We start from the raw sequence: 22377 nt of genomic DNA on the forward strand, positions 1-22377 counted from the left end.
TTTCGATAACAATCATTGTGGTTGCACGTTTATGATAAAACCAATTTACCATTTGTTTTAAGTATAGCACATGAACATGAATCTAAGTTCACTTTCACTTTTATTAACTTTTCCATTATCATGATTATAATATTAGTAGTTATTGTTTGTCAATGAAAAAGTTAGAACATTTTACTATATTACGCAAGTATGCGTTACACGTGTTTTGTTAAGTCTGTAATAAATTTGACTTGCTATTGTTAAACAATGTAAACGTTGAATGACTTCAATTACTAAATTAAACGTAGACGAGTTACGGTTAAATTATTACAGAGTTAGCCATTTTAAAAAAAAAAAAAATAGGTGACTTCAGAAAGACTTCATAATTTATTCAGTCTATTCATTGTCTCTTAATCATAAACGTTTAGAACATCCTTGTTTTATAGTTTAGATTAGTATGACGGAACGCATTTACTCAGACGGATTTGTTTATTGGATTAAATGTACATTAGCTCTACAGAAAACTAAAGAGGGCACAGCCCAATATGTCGAAAATACAATGAAAAGTCTTATTGAAAGCTTCGATGTAGAAGAAGAACACATCCGACGTTTTCTAAAGAAAGTAACGGAGGAAAATAAACAACGTATAACATTTAAAAAGGGGCGTGGAAATAAAACATGGACATTTAAATCTAAATGCAAATCTAAATGCCAAAACATGTTCCGGATTATTATGGACAAGCACGCTAGAAAGAGTTCGAACAAGCTAAATTGGGATTTTCATGATCCTTCAGTTGATTATTCACCTGACGATTACTGGTGGATCATTGCGAAGATATACATGCCTGACCATAATGAGGAAAGTATTAGGCCGGATCAGGTGGATCCTTTGTCCATTTTCAGTATGCTTCTTCATTGCGAGCTATTTGTAGATGTATGGGACAATGCCGATAAGGTAAGTTCGAGTTTAGTTCAGAAATTAAATATATCTAAGAAGAAAAATGTAACTTTTCCGGTAGCTCATTCGGCCGAGTTTCAATGAGGAATTCAGAGATCCCGATTTGCGTGTTAAGAGAGGTTCGTTTAGTTGGCGGTCAATTGTCAAAATTTATTCCGGCTAGCAAGAAATCCAGCTGTCATTGATTGCAACGTGCGCTTGACAGTTGAACGGCTCATTTTTGTTAATGTTTGTAGTAACTTTATTAAAGTGTTTTACAAAGAGATTAGTTCTGCAGAAATTAATCACAAAAGCGGAACGTTTCAGATCATTCAGGTAAGGAACAAACTGATGCACAGTGCTACATACACTGTGACAGTAGACGAGTCTGAAATGAAGGATGCATTTGCAAAGATGAAAGAATTGTTGAAACGTGACAGAATAGTTGATACATCTTCAAAGGCGGTAGCCGAGATCGAAAAGGTATATTATGTTTAAATATGTAATTATTGTGTATGGGCAAAATTTAAAGAGGAAGTGATATGGTCAGTTAATGAATATTCTTTGTTTACCTTTCTAAACATTTTGTAATCCTCTTGAAACAATGTCTACGTTTTCTTTCAAATTGGTAGTTATCATAAACCTTATGGCGCTCTTTGTGACACCTCATTTGTCAACGAATTGCATATTCACACCACTCAAAATGCATTGCATTACCATACACTTTATGTAAAGAATTTGAAGGCATTTTTATACAAATTTGGGCAATTCAGTTTTCAAGCTATGTGTAAATTTGTGCTTATCAGAACATAATATCGACAATAAAATGCAGAAAACGGCATTATGTCATAACCTTATGTTGGGCAAAGGTCTACCAATATTTAAAGCCAAGGTGCCCGTTAGTGGATGGTTTCCTTGTATAAATACATTCCTTTCCTGATTATGCTCGAACTAACAGAGGCTAGGTCTGGTGAAATTCTGTATCTCAAACATTCGGAAACTGAAACCTTTCATTTTGTTTAAGATATGGTTGGTTTGTGATACAGTTTGCCTGTTAGCTAGAAGACCATTGTCTTTTTTTTTATCATTTTATTATTCAACCACACTTACAATATACAAACAAGCTTTCCAGCCTTTTATCAACGGGACAAGTCCCTTAACATTTTTCTTTTTAATTAGTGAATACCTGTAAATGTACATAAGTAAGAAAAATATATATAGCACTGTATATACTTGTGAGCAAGAAATTTCGATCGTACTATTCAATATAAAAAGGTTGGAATAAACCAAACTTTTTTTGCGACTTTAACAAAAACAGTAAATAAATGAACAAGCTAAGAATAATTACGAGGATATCTTGCATTTATATCCATTTTACAAATCCATTTGCATACTTCTGCCCGATACTTCTCTGAATATAGATATAGGATAGTCTTAGGAATTTTAATCTTAATTTCAGGATAGGTAAATAACTGTGTGTCTTGTACGAAATTCAAAACGGCAAGACTCCACAATTTGGAAAGTTGAAAATGAGACACAAGATCACATCATACAAACAAGGGAGTTAACTTATAGGCATTTTCAATAATGTATTTAAAAGGTTTCTCTCCCTTGCACTGATACTCTTAATTTGCTTACTTATATCATAAGAAAACAAAACTAATATATTCAGGCTCCTTCCAATGTTCTAAGTAAATTGTATTTGTGTTTTTTTGGCAAGTATAGTAATAAGTCACTATTATCTAAAATGTATGTTAAATTATAATATATAGAGGTACAAAGGTAGTCTTTGGTTAGTGTTTCAAAGACCAGCATTACAAAAGGGGAAATGGTGTATAATAGTAGGATTTATTTTACAACAAGGTTATTAATAATATGCCTTTTTATGTTAGTTGTTTTCTCCAAATAATACTGCATGACCGTCCCATATTTTATTAAAGTTAGTCATTGACATTGATTGCTTTGCTTGAAACTTTTCCATGTTAAAAAGCAGTGTAATCTGTTTTATAAAAACCTGAATATTTGGGTCAGAAAAAATCATTTTACTTTGATAAATATGATATTTAGCTGTCATTATTCTTTTATTTAAGGCAGTTTGGATTATGGATTATTCTATTTCCTAACATGACATTTGTTTTTGACCAGTCTGATTCTATAATCTTATATTTTCTTCTTATCCAATTTTTGACACTTTGCCAAAACAATTGTGTTGTGTTACAGTCCCAAAATAAATGAGCTAGAGTTTCTGGCTGTTGTTTACAGAACGAACATAAATCATCTGGTTTAAGTCCCATTTTTTTAATAAATAGTTTGTCCCCAGAATTCTATGGTTGATTCTGAATTGAAACCACTAGATTTTTGAATCCTTAGTTATTTTAAATGGCAGTTTATAAGTATTTTTCCAGTCAAAATTATTATTCAAGTTCAGATCTGCAATCCATTTACTTTTGGGAGTTGGTGCTGTTTCATTTTTAATATTGTGTCATATATTTTACGACAACCCTTTTCACTACTATTTATTAGCCTAAATAATAGTGGCTGGATTGGGTTAGTATCTTTAACTGCTAGGTGTGTAAAATGCAATCTGTCCAGCTCAGCTCTCAATGAATGTAGTATATTCTGATATTGTAGGAAATTGGTTTGAATATCATACATGTCTAACAAATTCTCATATAAGTTACCATTCCTATTCATAAGGTCATTTACAAATAGTATTCCTGCATTAAAATAAAGTCTGTAACAGAAACTGGTCCCCCCTATTTTAAATCTATTGTTGTACCTTATAGGCATGGAGAGAAATTCTTCCCATTTTTCAGGATCCTTTTTAGTTGAAAGGAGAATAAAACCACTAAACACATCTTTCCAAAAAAGATTGTCTACTGTGGTTAGCCTCTGTTTTATATAATCACTACTATAAATTGTAAAATAAGATATCATTGGACACATCTCTTTAACCAATGTAAAATATTTTGTATTCTTCTTTTGAAATCTTCCTAACCATGTTATTTTCAATGAATTCATAAACTTTTCCACATCAATCATTCTTAAACCACTTTTACTATAATCTTGTGTTATAATATTTCTTTTAATTTTGTCTGGAGCGCCATTCCATAAAAACTTGTAAAAAAGGTTTTGTATTTGTTTAATGGTGTTTAAGTTAGGATTTGGTAGACTTACAGCTAAATGATTGATCTTTGATAATGCCAGAGTTTTTATCACTGCTATTTTTCCAATCGCAGTAATAATTCTTTTTGTCCACTGCGTCAATAGGTTTTTAATTTCTTCAATTTTGGGGGCATAGTTTATTTCTACAATTTCATTTAAATTTGTAGTAAAGGTCACACCTAATAGTTTAAAATTATCATTTTCCCACTTGATACCTAAATCTGGACATAAACTAGTATTACTATTTTTCATAGATCCAATCCAAACTGCCTTTGTTTTATCAATGTTTATATTTAGCCCAGAAATATTTGCATAAAATTTTAAAACTTTCATTGTATTTCTTAATGCTTTTTCTGAACCATCTAGTAACAATGTTGTATCATCTGCATACTGAGAAACTAAAAATTCTGTATCATTTACTTTAATACCACCTATTTTCTTGTTCTGTTTGATAAGTATCGACAGTATTTCTGCGCATATTATAAAGATATAAGGAGACAAAAAGGGTCTCCTTGACGACAACCTCGATGTATGTTAAACCAGTCAGAAAGGTGACCATTAACAATAACACATGATTTAATATCTTTACAAAATAACTTTATCTATTTGATGAAGTTTTCCCCGAAGTTGAAGTATTTAAAAACTTTATACATGAATGACCATGACAAAGAATCGAAAGCAGTGGCAAAATCTATTAACAAAAGCATTCCTGGAAGCTGGTGTTTTTCAGCATAGAACATTATGTCATAATTAAGTCTAATATTATACCCTATAAACCGGCCTGGTAGAAAACCACTTTGGTCTTCGCTGATGAAATTGTGTAACACTGATTTAAGCCGAGAAGCTATGGACGCCGAAGCTATTTTGTAAGAAACATTTAAAAGTGATATTGGGCGCCAATTTTTAAGAAACAATTTGTCTTTGTCACCTTTCGGAATGCAAGTAATCACCCCTTCCTTTTGTGTAACCGACAATTCCCCTGCATTAAAGGCTTGATTAACGGAACGTACTAGAAAATATCCAATATCTATCCAAAAGAATTTGTAGAATGCTACTGTAAAGCCGCTACTACCTGGTGAGGAGAAATTAGACATTTTCTTTAAACTAGCAAGCATTTCTTCAATTGTAAGTTCACCTTCCATGTTTAATTTCTCATTTTCTGATAGTTTATATACATTGTTATTGACTATAATGGAGTTCAAATTAACGTCATTGCTTTCTCTGTGTGAGTCTGAAGTCTTATAATGGTTTTTAGTTTCATTTATTATTTCATTCTGATTGTTTAATAGTTCCCCTGTGTTAGAATATAATTTATTCATCATTTTTGAGGTAAAATTTCTATTTTCTAAGTTACAAAAATAATTGGAAGGTTTTTCTCCTTCAAATACCCACTTAGCTCTTGATCGAATAAGTTTACCTTCTAGTTTTTTGTTTCTTATTTCTCTTAACTCATTGTTTTTAACTTCCAATAATGTGATATCTATGTTATCTTGTAATTCAATGTTTTCTATTTCTTTAATAAGCTCTTCCTCTCTGTTAACTTCCTGTTTCTTTTTATAAGTAGCATATGCAATAGTTTTACCCCTAATCTCCATCAACAATGTTTTGGAAAAAGGTTGGTTACTTATATCTAAACGTATGTCTTTATTTTCAATATTTTCCAGTGGTAAATTAATATCTTGATTTTCTGAGGCATATTGAATTTTAACCTGCTTAATCAATTGTTTAATTTGATTTACATATGCTGTGTCTTTTAGCAAAGAATTATTAAATTTCCAGTACGGCTTGCCTTTGTGGAATTTACCTATTTCTGTGGTTAAGGTAATCATCGAATGATCTGTCCTATAACCGGGAATAATTGATGAATTTTCTATGTCTGTGAACAAGGAACTAGAAATTAAAAAAAGTCAAGTCTGGCCTGTTTAACAGGATTTTTTTTCACCCACGTGTATCTTTTGTCTTCAATGTGTTCTTCACGCCAACAGTCAACTAAGTCTGCTTCTAAAATTATTTGTTGTACAACTTCTCTAGCATTTGGATTATTTATACTTACATAATTGTAGTAATCCATTTCTGGGTTTAAAACTAAATTAAAGTCGCCCACAAGAATGCAGGCATTTTCTTGTTTAAAAAGCTTATCTTTTAAATTACGATAAAATTGTGGGCTGTCTCTATTTGGTCCATATATGCAAAATATTGTAAGGTCTTTATTTTGTATGCTAGCTTGTAAAATTATTAAGTTCCATTGATCATCCTTTTCGATATTTTTACATTTATACTCAAAATTATTATTTAAAAGGATGGCTACTCCTCTTGATTGGCTGTTAAAATTACTAAAGTAACACTCATATCCCCATTGACTCCTTATAAATTTAATTTCTTTATCAGTAAAATGAGTATCCTGTAAACAGTATATATTAAAGTTTTTACTTTTAATAAAGTTAAGGACATCTTTAAGTTTTGACTTGTCACCTAGACCTTGCACATTCATGGAGGCTATTTTTAATTTTTCAGTCATCATTTTAAAGTTAGTATGGGACTAAAAACTAAATATGGCTATCCCATGCAGCACTGGAGACACAACCACTCCTAGGCATTCCCATGTAAACAATGCATCTCTTAAAATTTTACCTTACACCATTATTTAGAATAAGGCGGGGAGGGGGACAGAGAAAAAAAAAGAAAAGAAATCTATTCAAGAAAAAGAAGAACTAAAACTAATAAATGTACCAAGCACACCGTCGTGGCCATGAGAAGACCATTGTCTTAACTGTTTAAAACATAGTTCTACTTAACGCTTTATTATCTTAAGATATAATAGTAACAACATGTTGAACTAAGGACCATAGATATAGTATGATAAATTGTGATACTTATATCATTGATTAGATTTTATTTTAACTAATCCGGATCTTTCTAAACTTAAAGATGGTCGTTAAAATTCGGCAAATCAAGAATAAACGGTCGTGCTCTAACCAATAAATTTACTCAAGTGTTGAGATAAATTCATACGATGAAATTTGTTTCCATGTTCGCGGTCCATGCTTTATTATACCTTATCCGGACATTTGACCTAACACCGTAAAGGCAGGTTTATCAAACGTATAGAACTATCTTTATTTTATTTATTTATTTTCTTTTTTTTTTTGGTTTAACGTCGCACCGACACTTTTGTAGATCATATAGCGACTTTCCAGCTTTTGATGGAGGAAGACACCAGGTGCCCCTCCGTGCATTATTTCATCACGAACGGGCACCTGGGTAGAACCACGGACCTTCCGTAAGTCAGCTGGATGGCTTCCTCACATGCAGAATTCAACGCCCCGAGTGAGGCTCGAACCCACATCGATGAGGGGCAAGTGATTTGATGTCAGCGACCTTAACCACTCGGCCATGGATCCCCCAGATTTATCTTTAGGATTGTCAAACTCTTCGTTATTGATGTGTTTAACGACTATTTTTATGAGTTTTGGAGTCTTTTTTCCAAATTTATTTATTCTGCTTGATAGCATTTGTTTTAAATAATTAAAAGATTGAACAAGAACGGTTTTTCCTGAGCAACATTACTGAAGAAAACAACGAGATGATGTTAAGGGCACTCGAAATAAAACACGATGCACTCGAGTACGAGATAAAAGCATAAAAAAGCTTAGATTCAGAAAAAGAAGTAAAGGAACTAAAGAAGATCTTAGAGAAAACATATCAAGACATCGAAGAGCGGAAGGTACGCCAATGCAAATGTTTTATTAATTGTAAACAATCAAAGAAACAAATAATTTAGAATTAAAACTTGTTTTATTGTTGTTGGTTTTGTTTTAATATTTTTTATGGTGCGTGTTCCTGTTGAACAAAACAAATTATAAAAGAAATATGCAGACACAAAAGTAGCTAATTCTGAAAATTAAGCACATGTTGGACTTTTAAGATATATATTATTACAAAAATCTAAAAGTAATACCGGTCAGGTATGAAAACAAGTTCTGCATAAGTGTATACAGTGTCACTTTATAGGCATGTATGTTTGTCAAAGAAAATTCTTGTTGGAATAACCCAGATACTTTTAGAGTAAAGTTCAAATTTTATTAATATTTCCTCTCAAACCACTGAGTAAATATGTATAGTAGACAATGGTTCTTATAGAAAATGATATCAAAATAGTAAGCAAGCATGCCATACAAAAAAAAACGAAGCGTATAATATTAATCATATCTCTGTCGACAGCAAAACGAGGAACAGAGAAAAGGAAGCAATTTGGAAAGTGAAAACAAAGCTTTATTAGAAAAGGTATTCTTCATTTTTACTTACTAGCAAATAGAATTCTATTAAAGCCGGTACTAAGGTGCTTAATGATGTTGAACCTTTTCAATACTTCCAATGCACGCACAGACTCAAACGGAGTCTGCTATTATGTTGACTGGTTGCGTTCTGTGCTTCTAAAGGATCTTTTCAAAGAATTTATAAAATATCAAGAGTAGTCTTAATGTTCCTTATGATGGATGTAACAGTCTCCCAGTGCTTGGACTTGGTGTTGTTATATTTTCTGGTCATTTGTGATCACTGAGTCATTCATTTTGATTGTTACAAAATTCCGCTTATGCCGGTGCTAGGGAACTTGAAGGGGTGTTACACATTTTATTACTTCTCTTGAACATACTTGATGAAACCGAGTCTGTTTTTATGTTGCCTGGTTGTGTTCTGTGCTTTCAAAGGATCTTTGCACATATATTTTACCCTTTTATTTTTGAATTATAAACGCTATGCAACTATTTTTATTAGCAAAAATCTCTATGACATATTCAAGCCGAGTGAAGTCAGATCCAGCACCCCAGCAACACATGCAAAAATATCAATCCTGAGATGTGTCATGACTCTGGATTAAAAACTTGTTTTTATTGTTTTTATTTTTTATGGTGCGTGTTCCTAATGAACAAAACAAATTATAAAAAGTAATATACAAACATAAAAAATAGCAAATTCTGAAATCTAAGCACATGTTTGACTTTTAAGATATATATTATTACAAAAATCCAAAAGTAATACCGGTCAGGTACGAAACCAAGTTCTGCATCTGTGTATACAGTGTCACTTTAGAGACATGTATGTTTGTCAAAGACAATTCGTGTTGGAATAACGCAGACACTTTTAGAGTAAATTTCAATTTTTATTAATATGGTTCTTGTAGAACAAACTAGTAAGCAACCATGCCATAAAAAACGAAGCGTATAATATTAATCATATCTCTGTCGACAGCAAAACGAGGAACAGAGAAAAGGAAGCAATTTGGAAAGTGAAAACAAAGATTTACTAGAAAAGGTATTCATCATTTTTACTTACTAGCAAATAGAATTGCATTAAAGCCGGTACTAAGGTGCTTAATGAAGTTGATCATTTTCATTGCTTCCCATGCATGCACAGACTCAAACCGAGTCTGCTATTATGTTGACTGGTTGCGTTCTGTGCTTCTAGAGGATCTTTTCAAAGAATTTATAAAATATCAAGAGTAGTCTTAATGTTCCTTATGATGAATGTAAAAGTCTCCCCGTGCTTGGACTTGGTGTTGTTATATTTTCTGGTCATTTGTGATCATTGAGTCATTCATTTTCATTGTTACAAAATTCCGCTTATGCCGGTGCTAGGGAACTTGAAGGGGTGTTACACATTTTACTACTTCTCTTGAACATACTTGATGAAACCGAGTCTGTTTTTATGTTGCCTGGTTGTGTTCTGTGCTTTCAAAGGATCTTTTCACATATATTTTACCCTTTTATTTTTGAATTATAAACGCTATGCAACTATTTTTATTAGCAAAAATCTCTATGACATATTCAAGCCGAGTGAAGTCAGATCCAACACCCGAGCAACACATGCAAAAATATCAATCCTGAGATGTGTCATGACTCTGGATCAAAATCTTGTTTTTATTGTTTTTAATTTTTATTGTGCGTGTTCCTAATGAACAAAACAAATTATAAAAAAATATACAGACACAAAAAATAGCTAATTCTGAAATCTAAGCATATGTTTGACTTTTAAGGTATATATTATTACAAAAATCCAAAAGTAATACCGGTCAGGTACGAAACCAAGTTCTACATCTGTGTATACAGTGTCACTTTAGAGACATGTATGTTTGTCAAAGACAATTCGTGTTGGAATAACGCAGATACTTTAAGAGTAAATGTCAATTTTTATTAATATGGTTCTTGTAGAACAAACTAGTAAGCAACCATGCCATAAAAAACGAAGCGTATAATATTAATCATATCTCCGTCGACAGCAAAAGGAGGAACAGAGAAAAGGAAGCAATTTGGAAAGTGAAAACAAATATTTATTAGAAAAGATATTCTTCTTTTTTACTTACTAGCAAATAGAATTGCATTAAAGCCGGTACTAAGGTGCTTAATGATGTTGAACCTTTTCATTGCTTCCCATGCATGCACAGACTCAAACCGAGTCTGCTATTATGTTGACTGGTTGCGTTCTGTGCTTCTAAAGGTTCTTTTCAAAGAATTTATAAAATATCAAGAGTAATCTTAATGTTCCTTTTGATGAATGTAAAAGTCTCCCAGTGCTTGGACTTGGTGTTGTTATATTTTCTAGTCATTTGTGATCATTTAGTCATTCGTTTTGATTGTTACAAAATTCCGCTTATGCCGGTGCTAGGGAACTTGAAGGGGTGTTACACATTTTATTACTTCTCTTGAACATACTTGATGAAACCGAGTCTGTTTTTATGTTGCCTGGTTGTGTTCTGTGCTTTCAAAGGATCTTTTCACATATATTTTACCCTTTTATTTTTGAATTATAAACGCTATGCAACTATTTTTATTAGCAAAAATCTCTATGACATATTCAAGCCGAGTGAAGTCAGATCCAGCACCCCAGCAACACATGCAAAAATATCAATCCTGAGATGTGTCATGACTCTGGATCAAAATCTTGTTTTTATTGTTTTTATTTTTTATGGTGCGTGTTCCTAATGAACAAAACAAATTATAAAAAAAATATACAGACACAAAAAATAGCAAATTCTGAAATCTAAGCACATGTTTTACTTTTAAGGTATATATTATTACAAAAATCCAAAAGTAATACCGGTCAGGTACGAAACCAAGTTCTGCATCTGTGTATACAGTGTCACTTTAGAGACATGTATGTTTGTCAAAGACAATTCGTGTTGGAATAACGCAGATACTTTAAGAGTAAATGTCAATTTTTATTAATATGGTTCTTGTAGAACAAACTAGTAAGCAACCATGCCATTAAAAACGAAGCGTATAATATTAATCATATCTCTGTCGACAGCAAAACGAGGAACAGAGAAAAGGAAGCAATTTGGAAAGTGAAAACAAAGATTTATTAGAAAAGGTATTCTTCATTTTTACTTACTAGCAAATATAATTCCATTAAAGCCGGTACTAAGGTGCTTAATGAAGTTGATCATTTTCATTACTTCCCATGCATGCACAGACTCAAACCGAGTCTGCTATTATGTTGACTGGTTGCGTTCTTTGCTTCTAAAGGATCTTTTCAAAGAATTTATAAAATATCAAGAGTAGTCTTAATGTTCCTTATGATGAATGTAAAAGTCTCCCAGTGCTTGGACTTGGTGTTGTTATATTTTCTGGTCATTTGTGATCATTGAGTCATTCATTTTGATTGTTACAAAATTCCGCTTATGCCGGTGCTAGGGAACTTGAACGGGTGTTCCACATTTTATTACTTCTCTTGAACATACTTGATGAAACCGAGTCTGTTTTTATGTTGCCTGGTTGTGTTCTGTGCTTTCAAAGGATCTTTGCATATTTACCCTTTTAATTTTGAATTATAAACGCTATGCAACTATTTTTATTAGCAAAAATCTCTATGACATATTCAAGCCGAGTGAATTCAGATCCAGCACCCTAGCAACACATGCAAAAATACCAATCCTGAGATGTGTCATGACTCTGGATCAAAAACTTATTTTTATTGATTTTAATTTTTATGATGCGTGTTCCTAATGAACAAAACAAATTATAAAAAGAATATACAGACACAAAAAATAGCTAATTCTGAAATCTAAGCACATGTTTGACTTTTAAGGTATATATTATTACAAAAATCCAAAAGTAATACCGGTCAGGTACGAAACCAAGTTCTGCATCTGTGTATACAGTGTCACTTTAGAGACATGTATGTTTGTCAAAGACAATTCGTGTTGGAATAACGCAGATACTTTAAGAGTAAATGTCAATTTCTATTAATATGGTTCTTGTAGAACAAACTAGTAAGCAACCATGCCATAAAAAACGAAGCGTATAATATTAATCATATCTCCGTCGACAGCAAAACGAGGAACAGAGAAAAGGAAGCAATTTGGAAAGTGAAAACAAAGATTTAGTAGAAAAGGTATTCTTCATTTTTACTTACTAGGAAATAGAATTCTATTAAAGCCGGTACTAAGATGCTTAATGAAGTTGATCATTTCCATTACTTCCCATGCATGCACAGACTCAAACCGAGTCTGCTATTATGTTGACTGGTTGCGTTCTGTGCTTCTAAAGGACCTTTTCAAAGAATTTATAAAATATCAAGAGTAGTCTTAATGTTCCTTATGATGAATGTAAAAGTCTCCCAGTGCTTGGACTTGGTGTTGTTATATTTTCTGGTCATTTGTGATCATTGAGTCATTCATTTTGATTGTTACAAAATTCCGCTTAAGCCGGTGCTAGGAATCTTGAAGGGGTGTTGCACTACGACTTCTCTTGAACATACTTGATGAAACCGAGTCTGCTTTTATGTTGCCTGGTTGTGTTCTGTGCTTTCAAAATCCGTATTGTACCTTTTAAATTCCGTATTGTACCTTCCGTATTGTATACTGCCGGACTACTTTCATTAATATGCATGACCTGAAACAGTTCTATAAATAGCGCACATAAAAACTTCGCTAAGTTCTGTTTTAATATAATTGATAAACATTGAACATTTCGTTCTATAACGAAACAACAAACTTAAAGGTAGAGGTATATAATAAAAGGATCAGTAGCTCGATCTGGGATTTTGTATCCGGATCTCGTGAATTTTGCAAGGTCTGACCTCGTGAGATCCGATGTGGCAAACATCCGCTCGAGCCGAACACCCAGCTCAAGCTACTGTTATAATAACCCTATTTACATCGAAACGAATAATTTGAATGTGTGTTAGCGAACATTTGGATGAAAATGATAATAATTAACGAGAAACGAGTACGTACATATTGGGTGCGGTGCAATATAAGCCGCAAGTCTAATATGCTTTTTATGTCCTTGCGACTGATAGACTGTTGTTTTTAATATAAAAATATACCGAAAAGAACACAAGATGCTATTAAGTGTTGTTTTTTTCCACTTTGATTCAGTTGTGTATATGAAGTACTGTTCACGAAATGTTGTTGTTTTACACCCGAATGAAATACAAATTTTCAGACCCACTGACAACCAGTCGACTTCTCAAAAAAAATAATAGCATACATGTACTTTATTACTTTACTTTATTTTGCGAAAGTCATTTCTACATTTGTTTTGCAAATAGCGATGATATAATGACACTTATACTCATTCCATTACATAACTGTTGCCTCTTTCATAATTTCAGCCACGTGAAATGGAAATCCGGTCAAAAGAATGTTGTTGTGAATTTATGTAATCGTTTTAGGAAGCGCTAATCAATGACGTACTGCATAGTTATAAGATGTATGTATACTGACACGAGTATAACATGTCTTCATAGCAAAGGTATACATTGAAAGGATATTAACTCTATTGAAGAAAAACGTCGTAAAAGTAGAGTCTGTTGTGCGAAAAACTGCGGAGAAACTGGCATACGGACAGAAGGAAAAAATCAACCACAAAAGTCGATTATTCCCGTCTTTTTTCCAAACAGGCTGCCTGGTGCTCATATACATACATGTATGTTTAGAATTTTAGATACTATGTATCAAGTATGAAATCAGGCACTACATTACTGATACAGAGCTCTTTTATTTCGTTAACGTTTCGACCCCGTGGCCTTTATCAAAACGATAAGATTTAAAGTAATTTTCTTTAAAGTATTTCAAATTGAATTGGTATTGTATTGATTGAACGTCATGGTGTAGAAAACAACTTGAAATTTTATCATTTTAATAAAGGCCACGAGGCCGAAACGTTAATAAAATCGAAGAGAATGAAAACTAGTCTTTGATTATTCGATATCCCTTTTGATAAAAACTGTCTTAAACGATTATACACGTTCCTTTTCTTCTATACAAAACACATATTGTGTGTTAATATTTCAAAATATATGTGTGTATTCAAAATATTTCATATGAAAGAATATAAGATGAAGGAAGCAGAAACAGCAAATCGATGGGAAAATGTATTAGCAAATACAAAAAGAACATTGGGTGTCTCACTGATTTCGATTGAGAGGTGTGCATCATTTGAATATTTTAATTTTGTTTTCATTTCGGATCGAGTTCGCATAACACCACATTGTCGGATAATTAAAGCTAACGAAGCTAAATGCGTTACATCAATCGGTGGCATTAAGATATTAAGATGAGACATGTATGGAAACATAAATTACATTTCTAAAATATCCATGAGTGATTTTCATTCAGCAAAATCTCCATCATCGATACTCCCTACTTTCGTTTATCAGCAAGTCAAGAAAAAAGAAAATAAGGAAATCAGCGAAAACAATTTTTTAGGTATTTTACTACCCAACAGATATATGTGTTTGTTTGTTTTAGGTTTAATGCCGTTTTTCAACAGTAGCTCAGTTATGTAACGGCGGGCAGTTAACCTAACTAGTGTTCCTAGATTCTGTACCAGTACAAACCTGTTCTCCGCAAGTAACTGCCAACTTCCCCACATGAATCAGAGGTGGAAGATGAATGATTTCAGACACCATGTCTTTAATCAAATCATCACGGAGAACATACGCCTCGCCAAGGTCTCGAACTCACGACCCAACGATCCGTAGGTCTACACTATCCCTATTGAGCTAAGCGGGCGGGCACAAATATATTAGTAGAAGAAAGCATAATATAAATTATGGTTTTTGCACAATTTCAAACAATAACAATGAATAACATTACCGTTTTTAGCAAGGTAAACCAAATGCACGGCATTACGTAATCATTTTAACAAGTCTAGAAAATAGTAGTGAATGTAACAAGTACAAAATAAATCAGTTAAATGAGTTACTGTTTTAATAGACTAGCTCCTATAGACTGTATGTTTTTACAATTTTATGATTGAATATAGTGAACTGAGCCAGTCTATATCCTATGTCCAATATCATATGATAATTTCAACATCAGTCCTGTGTGAAAATCTCTAAAATAGACTGGCTTTTGTCTCTATGGAATTGAATTTGTCAAAAAAGGGAAAAATATAGAAATATAGTTATTATCAGTCTAGTGGCTAGTCTACTGTTTTAACAACATGTCTTTGAGTCTATCCGAAAATCTCTTTAATATGAAAGTAATATATAATGGCTTCAGAATGATTTTGTAAGCCGCTTATGCAATAGTAATACCTAACACCTCTAATACTGATTTCTAACACATTTTAGGGAGTCAGTCTGAAAATCACATTTTATAGGTAAAGGAATAGTTTACTTCAGTTCAGTCCTGTTTCCAACAAATGTATACCCAGGTTCATAAATGGCATGTGCTCTTCAAACTTAAGGAAAATCGAGTGAATTAAAAGTGTAAATGTTATTGTGAATCACGTAACGATTATGTACTTAAAAACGAGTAAACATGCTTACATTACAAAACCTTATACACAAAAATTCATACAATTATAGAATAAGCATGTCGGTGCTTCTTCCAAAACATTTTCCAAAATTAAAATGATTGTGTTTTAAACAGTCGAACGTTGACATTGAAGAATACAAGAAATTTTAATATTGTAGGTACTAAAGGGCATGGAATGCCTGACAATATGTTGTTTGATATGAAAGCCACCCTGAAGCTTTTCATAACGCTGATAGAAGTATGAAAATAGGACCTCTACTGGAAAACATACGATAATTTGAAAATGGCTGTCTTTTACGAACTGCTGAATATCGTATTTAAAGTGGCATTATTTTCACCTTGATTTTTACTTGAAAAATGCACATAATTCCACTTTAAAGTGCAGAATTAATATATTCCAGGGATATTTTGGCTGTTTTATCAATATTCCCACTGGTAATACAGGGTATCTCTTGCTTTGCATTGTTTATTATTCTTTTTGACCGCTGGGAGTTTTGCTATTGGCGCACAAACTTGAATTAGCTTGCCGGACTCAATCACAAACACAATGCGAAAAGCTATACACAAGGAGAACTGCGACAAAAGCACTAGATCACTTGACATTACAGCTACAAACTCTAGATCAAGAAGTCGTTCACCAATTCAGTCATTAATCGATACATGGGCGGTAACGACGACGACAACAACAACACCAACAGGCATTTCTACTACAGTTTCTGTCAGCAGTCCTTTTTCTAAATGTCTACAAACTTTAAAAAGTACAATAAACGCTGACACCGAGACGGTTAAAATTTGGACCCTTCAAGTAAACATGCAAAAGTTGACGAATTGCCAACATTAAACGATTTGCACAAATCCAGTACCAATGAGACAAACAGTGGTATGTATGAAAGTACACCTAATAACAAATTAAATAACATCCGGCATTTAGCTGCGCAGAACATTCACGGCGTCCCTTCGAATTTTCTGTCGGACATAGACTTCGTAAGCGATACATTGAAAAGACAAATAATTGATGGAAGGAATGTAAGTCTCGTTTCCTATCTGATTCCTGAATTCGAACCGGGAAATGCTAAAAAATTAGGCTATCAAAAACCGACAACAGTCTAAATAGAAAGTTAAACGATGGAATTTGAAAAGTAACGACGAATTATGGTATCAAAATGACCGCATTGTCAGCAAGAGCTTGAAGACTACGAAACAGATATAGAAAGAATCCACTAGTTCTATGTCGATAAATTCTACGATTATCACCATGTTTTTTCTAGCAAAGCAGCCAAAACTGTGAAGCTTCGCATTTCTGTCGACTGGTTTGAAACGGATACTGAGCTATTTCAGGTGTGTGTAGGGGCGGTGGGGGCGGAGGTGAGGGGGTTTGGTACGCGAGCACGCCAAGGCTCACACTGTGCTTCTAATGGCTATCGTACAATAGCACTACTGACGCTCATATTCAATAAACTAAAAGTTCCTCTCTCAAAATCGAAACCTTTAGGAGTAAAACTTGATTAAGTTATGCAGGAAGCAAGTCTTCCGAGGGGAAAAAAATAAAAGAATTGTTCAATTCATAGACGGATTATTAAAGACAAAAATCTTGTACAAAGAGAGAACTCGCAATTGTTAGGTCATTTTGGAAGCTTTGTTTCTTACTTCATTGACATTTCTACGTCCGTCAGAGAGTTACATCGACACGTGCATTTGGGTAAAGAATGTCAAGAAGGCCTTCGTACTTGGCTCCTATTTCTAGACAAATGGAATAGTGTATCTGTGTTCTATGAAAACAAGACTCAACCGCTGATGATATGGAACTATATACTGATGCTAGTTCTAGCAGTCTTTCAGAATCGTTGGTTCTGTGACTATTGGTCAAATACTATTGAAAAAAAAAGCTTCTTTGGCATTTGGAGCCCTACATACAGTTGTCGCTGCTGCTTTGCTATGGAGCATAATTTTATATTAATCACTCTCGACACCTCATTACCGATTGAAACCACTGCCACTTCCCTTTAAATGCTGAGCGCCGAGCAAGAGAGCTACTTGTACCAGTGCTCACACTGCGCTTCTAATGGCTACCGTACAATGGCACTATTAACGCTCATATTCAATAAACTAAAATAACATCTCTCAAAATCGAAACCTTTAGGAGTAATACTTGCTTTATTAAACAGGAAGCAAGACTTCCGAGGGGAAAAATTAAAAGAATTATTCAATTCATAGATGGATTATTAAAGAAAACAATCTTGTACAAAGAGAGAACTTGCAACTGTTAGGTCATTTTAACTTTGTTTCACATGAAATCGTCCCAGGTAAAAGCTTTGTTTCATACCTCATTGACATTTGTACGCCCGTCAGAGAGTTACATCGACACGTGCATTTGGGTAAAGAATATCAAGAAGGCCTTCGTACTTGGCTCCTATTTCTAGACAAATGGAATAGTGTATCTGTGTTCTATGAAAACAAGACTCAACCGCTGTTGATATGGAACTATATACTGATGCTAGTTCTGGCAGTCTTTCAGAATCGTTGGTTCTGTGACTATTGAAAAAAAGCTTCTTTGGCATTTGGAGCCCTACATACAGTTGTCGCTGCTGCTTTGCTATGGAGCGTATATTATTCACTCTCGACACCTCATTACCGATTGAAACCACTGCCACTTCCCTTTTAATGCAGAGCGCCGAGCAAGAGAGCTACTTGTACCATTTTTCACGTCTTTGATATGACATGGCCGAGGATCAAACCCATGTACTCGAAACGGACGCTCTTAAAAATTACATTTCATTTAGGCGAGAATGCCTCGATACAAGGGAAGCAACTATGACACATTTTCTTGTTATTGGGTGGGCTGGTAGACTTTTTGGTAAAGATGTTCGCATACCAACATTTGGCGAGAATTTCATTTAATGTCATATATTTTCTCTTTTATGAATGAGTGATGTCTATTTCTTGAAAGTCATTCTGCTAATTTCTTTACAATACATGTATTGGCTTCCCTAAGATTTAGTTGCAAATGACAATCTCTCGAAATTTGCATATGGCAGACCGAATGAGAACGAAAGTCTACTTATTTTTCAAATTTAGGGCTCGGATGTTTTTGAAAATATTTAACAGTTACACGTTTTACATTTCTAAGACGATAGTATCATGTTAATAACTTTGAACTACCCGTTCCTGGAGTCCCTTTCTGGGTTCCGATGCATATTTTGATAAAATTACGGTTCTTCAGTAGCACAATAATGATGTTTATTTGAAGTTCAATTTTCATATAAAACACAATTCTTCCTGTCTGATTTGTTTACGTACTGTTAAATCTTAAGAGTCTTCTTGTTAAAAAAACCCAAAAAATAAACAAACGAAAAACATTGGCTTAAATTCAAAATTTCCCAGATATGCATCTTGCTTGATCTCCTACCAAACTTTCTTCAAGATAGATGTGAAAGACGAGTGATATAAAACCAACATATTCCTTTCGTTTAAATTAAATCAAAATATAATACACTTCTCCGATAGGCATATTCAATTTTTCGCTCAACCTGAATGATACCGTTTATGGTTTAAAGTTGTCATTTAAGTAGTGCAGTATGTCAAGGTTTATTTGCTTTATCAAGCTAGCCGTTTTATACGTACTAGGTTTTAATCAGAGCTTAATATATCAACATATTACAGTTAATCTTAATTGTGCCGTACCACTGAATGAAAAATTGAAAATGCTGGACATAACAAATTTTGTGAGCTTGCTTATTGCATTACTTACGATGTTTTGGATAGCTATGCGGGCAAAGATATTCAGTAAAAAGCGATACCCACCTGGACCATGGGGAATCCCTCTTCTCGGTCATTTACATTTGTTAGGCGATAACCCAGAGCGAAAATATTTACAATGGTGGCAACGGTATGGTGATGTTGTGAAAATACGGTTTGGGAGTTGGAACGCTATTGTTGTGAATGGGTATGACACAATTAAAGATGTAGCAGAAAGAAAGGATGATGTGTTTTCTGGAAGACCTAATTTTGTGACACAAGTTGTTTTAAGGGAAGCATTTGGAGGAATAGAGGCTCTCACTTTCGTTAACTTCTCTCCAAAGTACCTACAACTACGGAAAAGAACAGCTACAGCCTTACGCAGTTATTTGAGTAAGTGTGAATATTGTCCGGAGGATTTGTTTAGAGAAGAAGCTGAAAAATTGACAGAGAAGCTTTTAAGATATCCCAGTGACGATGCTGTGTCCGTAGTTTCAGATGTCGAACTTGCCGTAGTAAGTGTTTTATATCAAATGTTATACGGGAAAGGAAAGGAAAGCGAAATAGCACCTCATTTGAACTCGATTGTAGAAACAACAGCTACGTTTAACAAGTTTGTAGGTTCGGGTAATATATTTGACGTAATACCATGGTTACAATATGTTATGAAAGGTAAGGTGGAACAGTTCAAAGAAGCGGTATTATCTACGGATTGGATTACAAAGGCTAAAATAGAAGAGCACAGACTCTCGTTTCAGAAAGGACAAACGAGAGATGTATTAGATGCTTTGTGTGACCTCTCCGCGGATTTACCTTCTTGCGAAAGCGTTGACAGTGTTTCAAGTCTGCATCTAATGTACCAGGTTGCAGCGTTGCAAGGCGCTGGCTTTGACACCACAAGCCGCACCATTTTATTCATCATCCTGTATTTGATTGCCTATCCAGATGTGCAAGAACGTGTTCAAAAAGAGGTGGATGATGTTTTAGGTAGCAGCAAGATTGTCAAGTGGAAAGATCGTGATACTCTTCCATACTTAAACGCCACCATATATGAAGTGATGAGAAAAACTACCGTAGTTCCTTTCGCAATACCGCATTATACTCTTAATGATACGGAATTGCGTGGTTATGACATCGACAAAGATACAGTTGTCTTCTTAAATCTTCACTCTGTGGCAAACGAGAAGTCCTTTTGGGGAGATCCTGAAAATTTTCGACCAGAAAGACTTCTCGATGAAGATGGTATGCTTGATGCAGAAAAATGTTCACATATTATGACATTCAGTGCCGGAAGACGACGGTGTGTAGGTGATGTGATAGCGAAAATGAACATTTTTATCCTGATAACAACACTGATGCAGCGTTGTTCCTTTAAGAAAGCTGATGGTCACGACGTTGACTTTGAGCCCGTCCGAAGTCTAGTTCTTTCGCCGAAACCGTTTATGGTTAATGTAAATAGAAGATACTAAACTAGTAAGGTGTTCATAGTTCAATATAATGCGTACAGAAATGAAAAAAAAAAAAACTGTTTGATAAAATATTGGTTGAAAACTGTTGACCCTCTGCAGTGGCAATTGGGTATGTAGAAAAATCAGTCGTTATTTTACTAAATAAATGATCAGCCAATGAGTCGACAATATAGAGCAATGTTTTCATGACAGTAATTATACATAGTTTGCATCGAAAAATTGATAGTTACGGGAAACTTCTTTGTATTTACAATTGATGTTTAATTATCTCAAATGTGATAATTTATCAATGAAGCACATGCAGAGTAACTGTAACTGGTGCATTTGGTTGATATTTTGCCTCAAAAGTGGATATTTTGATATGTGCACAACTTTGCTTCTATATCTTCAAACTATATGGAAGAAAAATTCACATAATAAAATAGCAAGAATGAACATATGTGAAAATGCAATAAAATAGAATGGGCATATAGCTGTATTGTAGGTTATAACTGTATACAGAGAATATAAATTTATTGTCTTTTGAATTAAAACAAAGCACCTGATTTACAAAGAAAAGCATGTCATTTCTTCTGCAATGGGTCTTTACTGTCTGAAATTTTCGGTATGTAGAAAGAATCCAAGTACGACCCTCTCGTTTAATACGTACTCAACACCAAATTGGTTCAGGTGGAAAGCAGTTTCAGTATCAAACAAACCGTCCGCTGTAACCGGTGCGACGGCTCAGATCTTATTAATTTAAAGACGCGCCACAAAATTACTGTATCCTTTTTTATTATATATACCTATATATATTCTGTGATACGGCTTGTATATCACAAGTAAATATGAACAGATAGATAAATCCGTAGTGTACCTTTTGTATTGTATGTTACCGGACTACTTTCATAAATATGCATGCTCTGACACAGTTCTATAAATAAAGGTCCATTTTAACATCTATAAACATAAAAGGTTAACACCAAACAAAAAGGTGGAGGTATATAATAAAAGGGTCGTTATAACAGTAGCTCAATCTGGGATTTTGTATAGTTACCATCATAGAAATACAAAAGAATACAGTTATTTTGTGGCGCACCTTTAAGGTATGATTTATTTTCATTTCAACATGCTTAATATAGTAGTGGTAAAGTTTCTGCTGAACTTCAATTATCAGAGAAGTATTTAAAAGGACGCCATTCGGTTATTTGATATAATGTCGTCAAACCGATCCCTGTGTAAACCATTATTTACATGACTGTATAAAACCAAATGTATATTGTGTATATATCGGTTTTATCAGATGATGGCCATATATACGTGTACCGGTAGTGTTAAATTAAACT

At 33.7% G+C, this 22377-nt stretch overlaps 2 protein-coding genes across 7 annotated transcripts; both read left to right on the forward strand.

The window, feature by feature from the left end:
* Positions 1-295: 295 nt before the first annotated feature.
* On the forward strand, positions 296-14682 carry LOC123561418 (uncharacterized). Of its 6 annotated transcripts, XM_053525189.1 has the most exons (6): positions 296-934; positions 1244-1399; positions 7614-7805; positions 8303-8365; positions 9332-9394; positions 10359-10514. In XM_053525189.1, the coding sequence occupies exons 1-3, from the start codon at positions 437-439 to the stop codon at positions 7722-7724; spliced, it is 765 nt and encodes a 254-aa protein (XP_053381164.1). In that variant the 5' UTR covers positions 296-436; the 3' UTR covers positions 7725-7805; positions 8303-8365; positions 9332-9394; positions 10359-10514. The 6 variants fall into 6 exon arrangements, with proteins under 6 accessions (XP_053381164.1, XP_053381169.1, XP_053381168.1 ...); XM_053525194.1 differs by lacking the exons at positions 8303-8365; positions 9332-9394; positions 10359-10514 and adding exons at positions 11387-11449; positions 13697-14682; XM_053525193.1 differs by lacking the exons at positions 8303-8365; positions 9332-9394; positions 10359-10514 and adding exons at positions 11387-11449; positions 12342-12505.
* Positions 14683-19438: 4756 nt separating this feature from the next.
* Positions 19439-21630, forward strand: LOC123557949 (cytochrome P450 1A1-like). Its single transcript, XM_053525187.1, has one exon. It carries the CDS (start codon positions 19550-19552, stop codon positions 21050-21052), a length of 1503 nt encoding a protein of 500 aa, XP_053381162.1. The 5' UTR covers positions 19439-19549; the 3' UTR covers positions 21053-21630.
* Positions 21631-22377: the final 747 nt, after the last annotated feature.

Source organism: Mercenaria mercenaria, chromosome 15 (genome assembly GCF_021730395.1).
Source record: "Mercenaria mercenaria strain notata chromosome 15, MADL_Memer_1, whole genome shotgun sequence".
Lineage (NCBI taxonomy): Eukaryota > Metazoa > Mollusca > Bivalvia > Venerida > Veneridae > Mercenaria > Mercenaria mercenaria.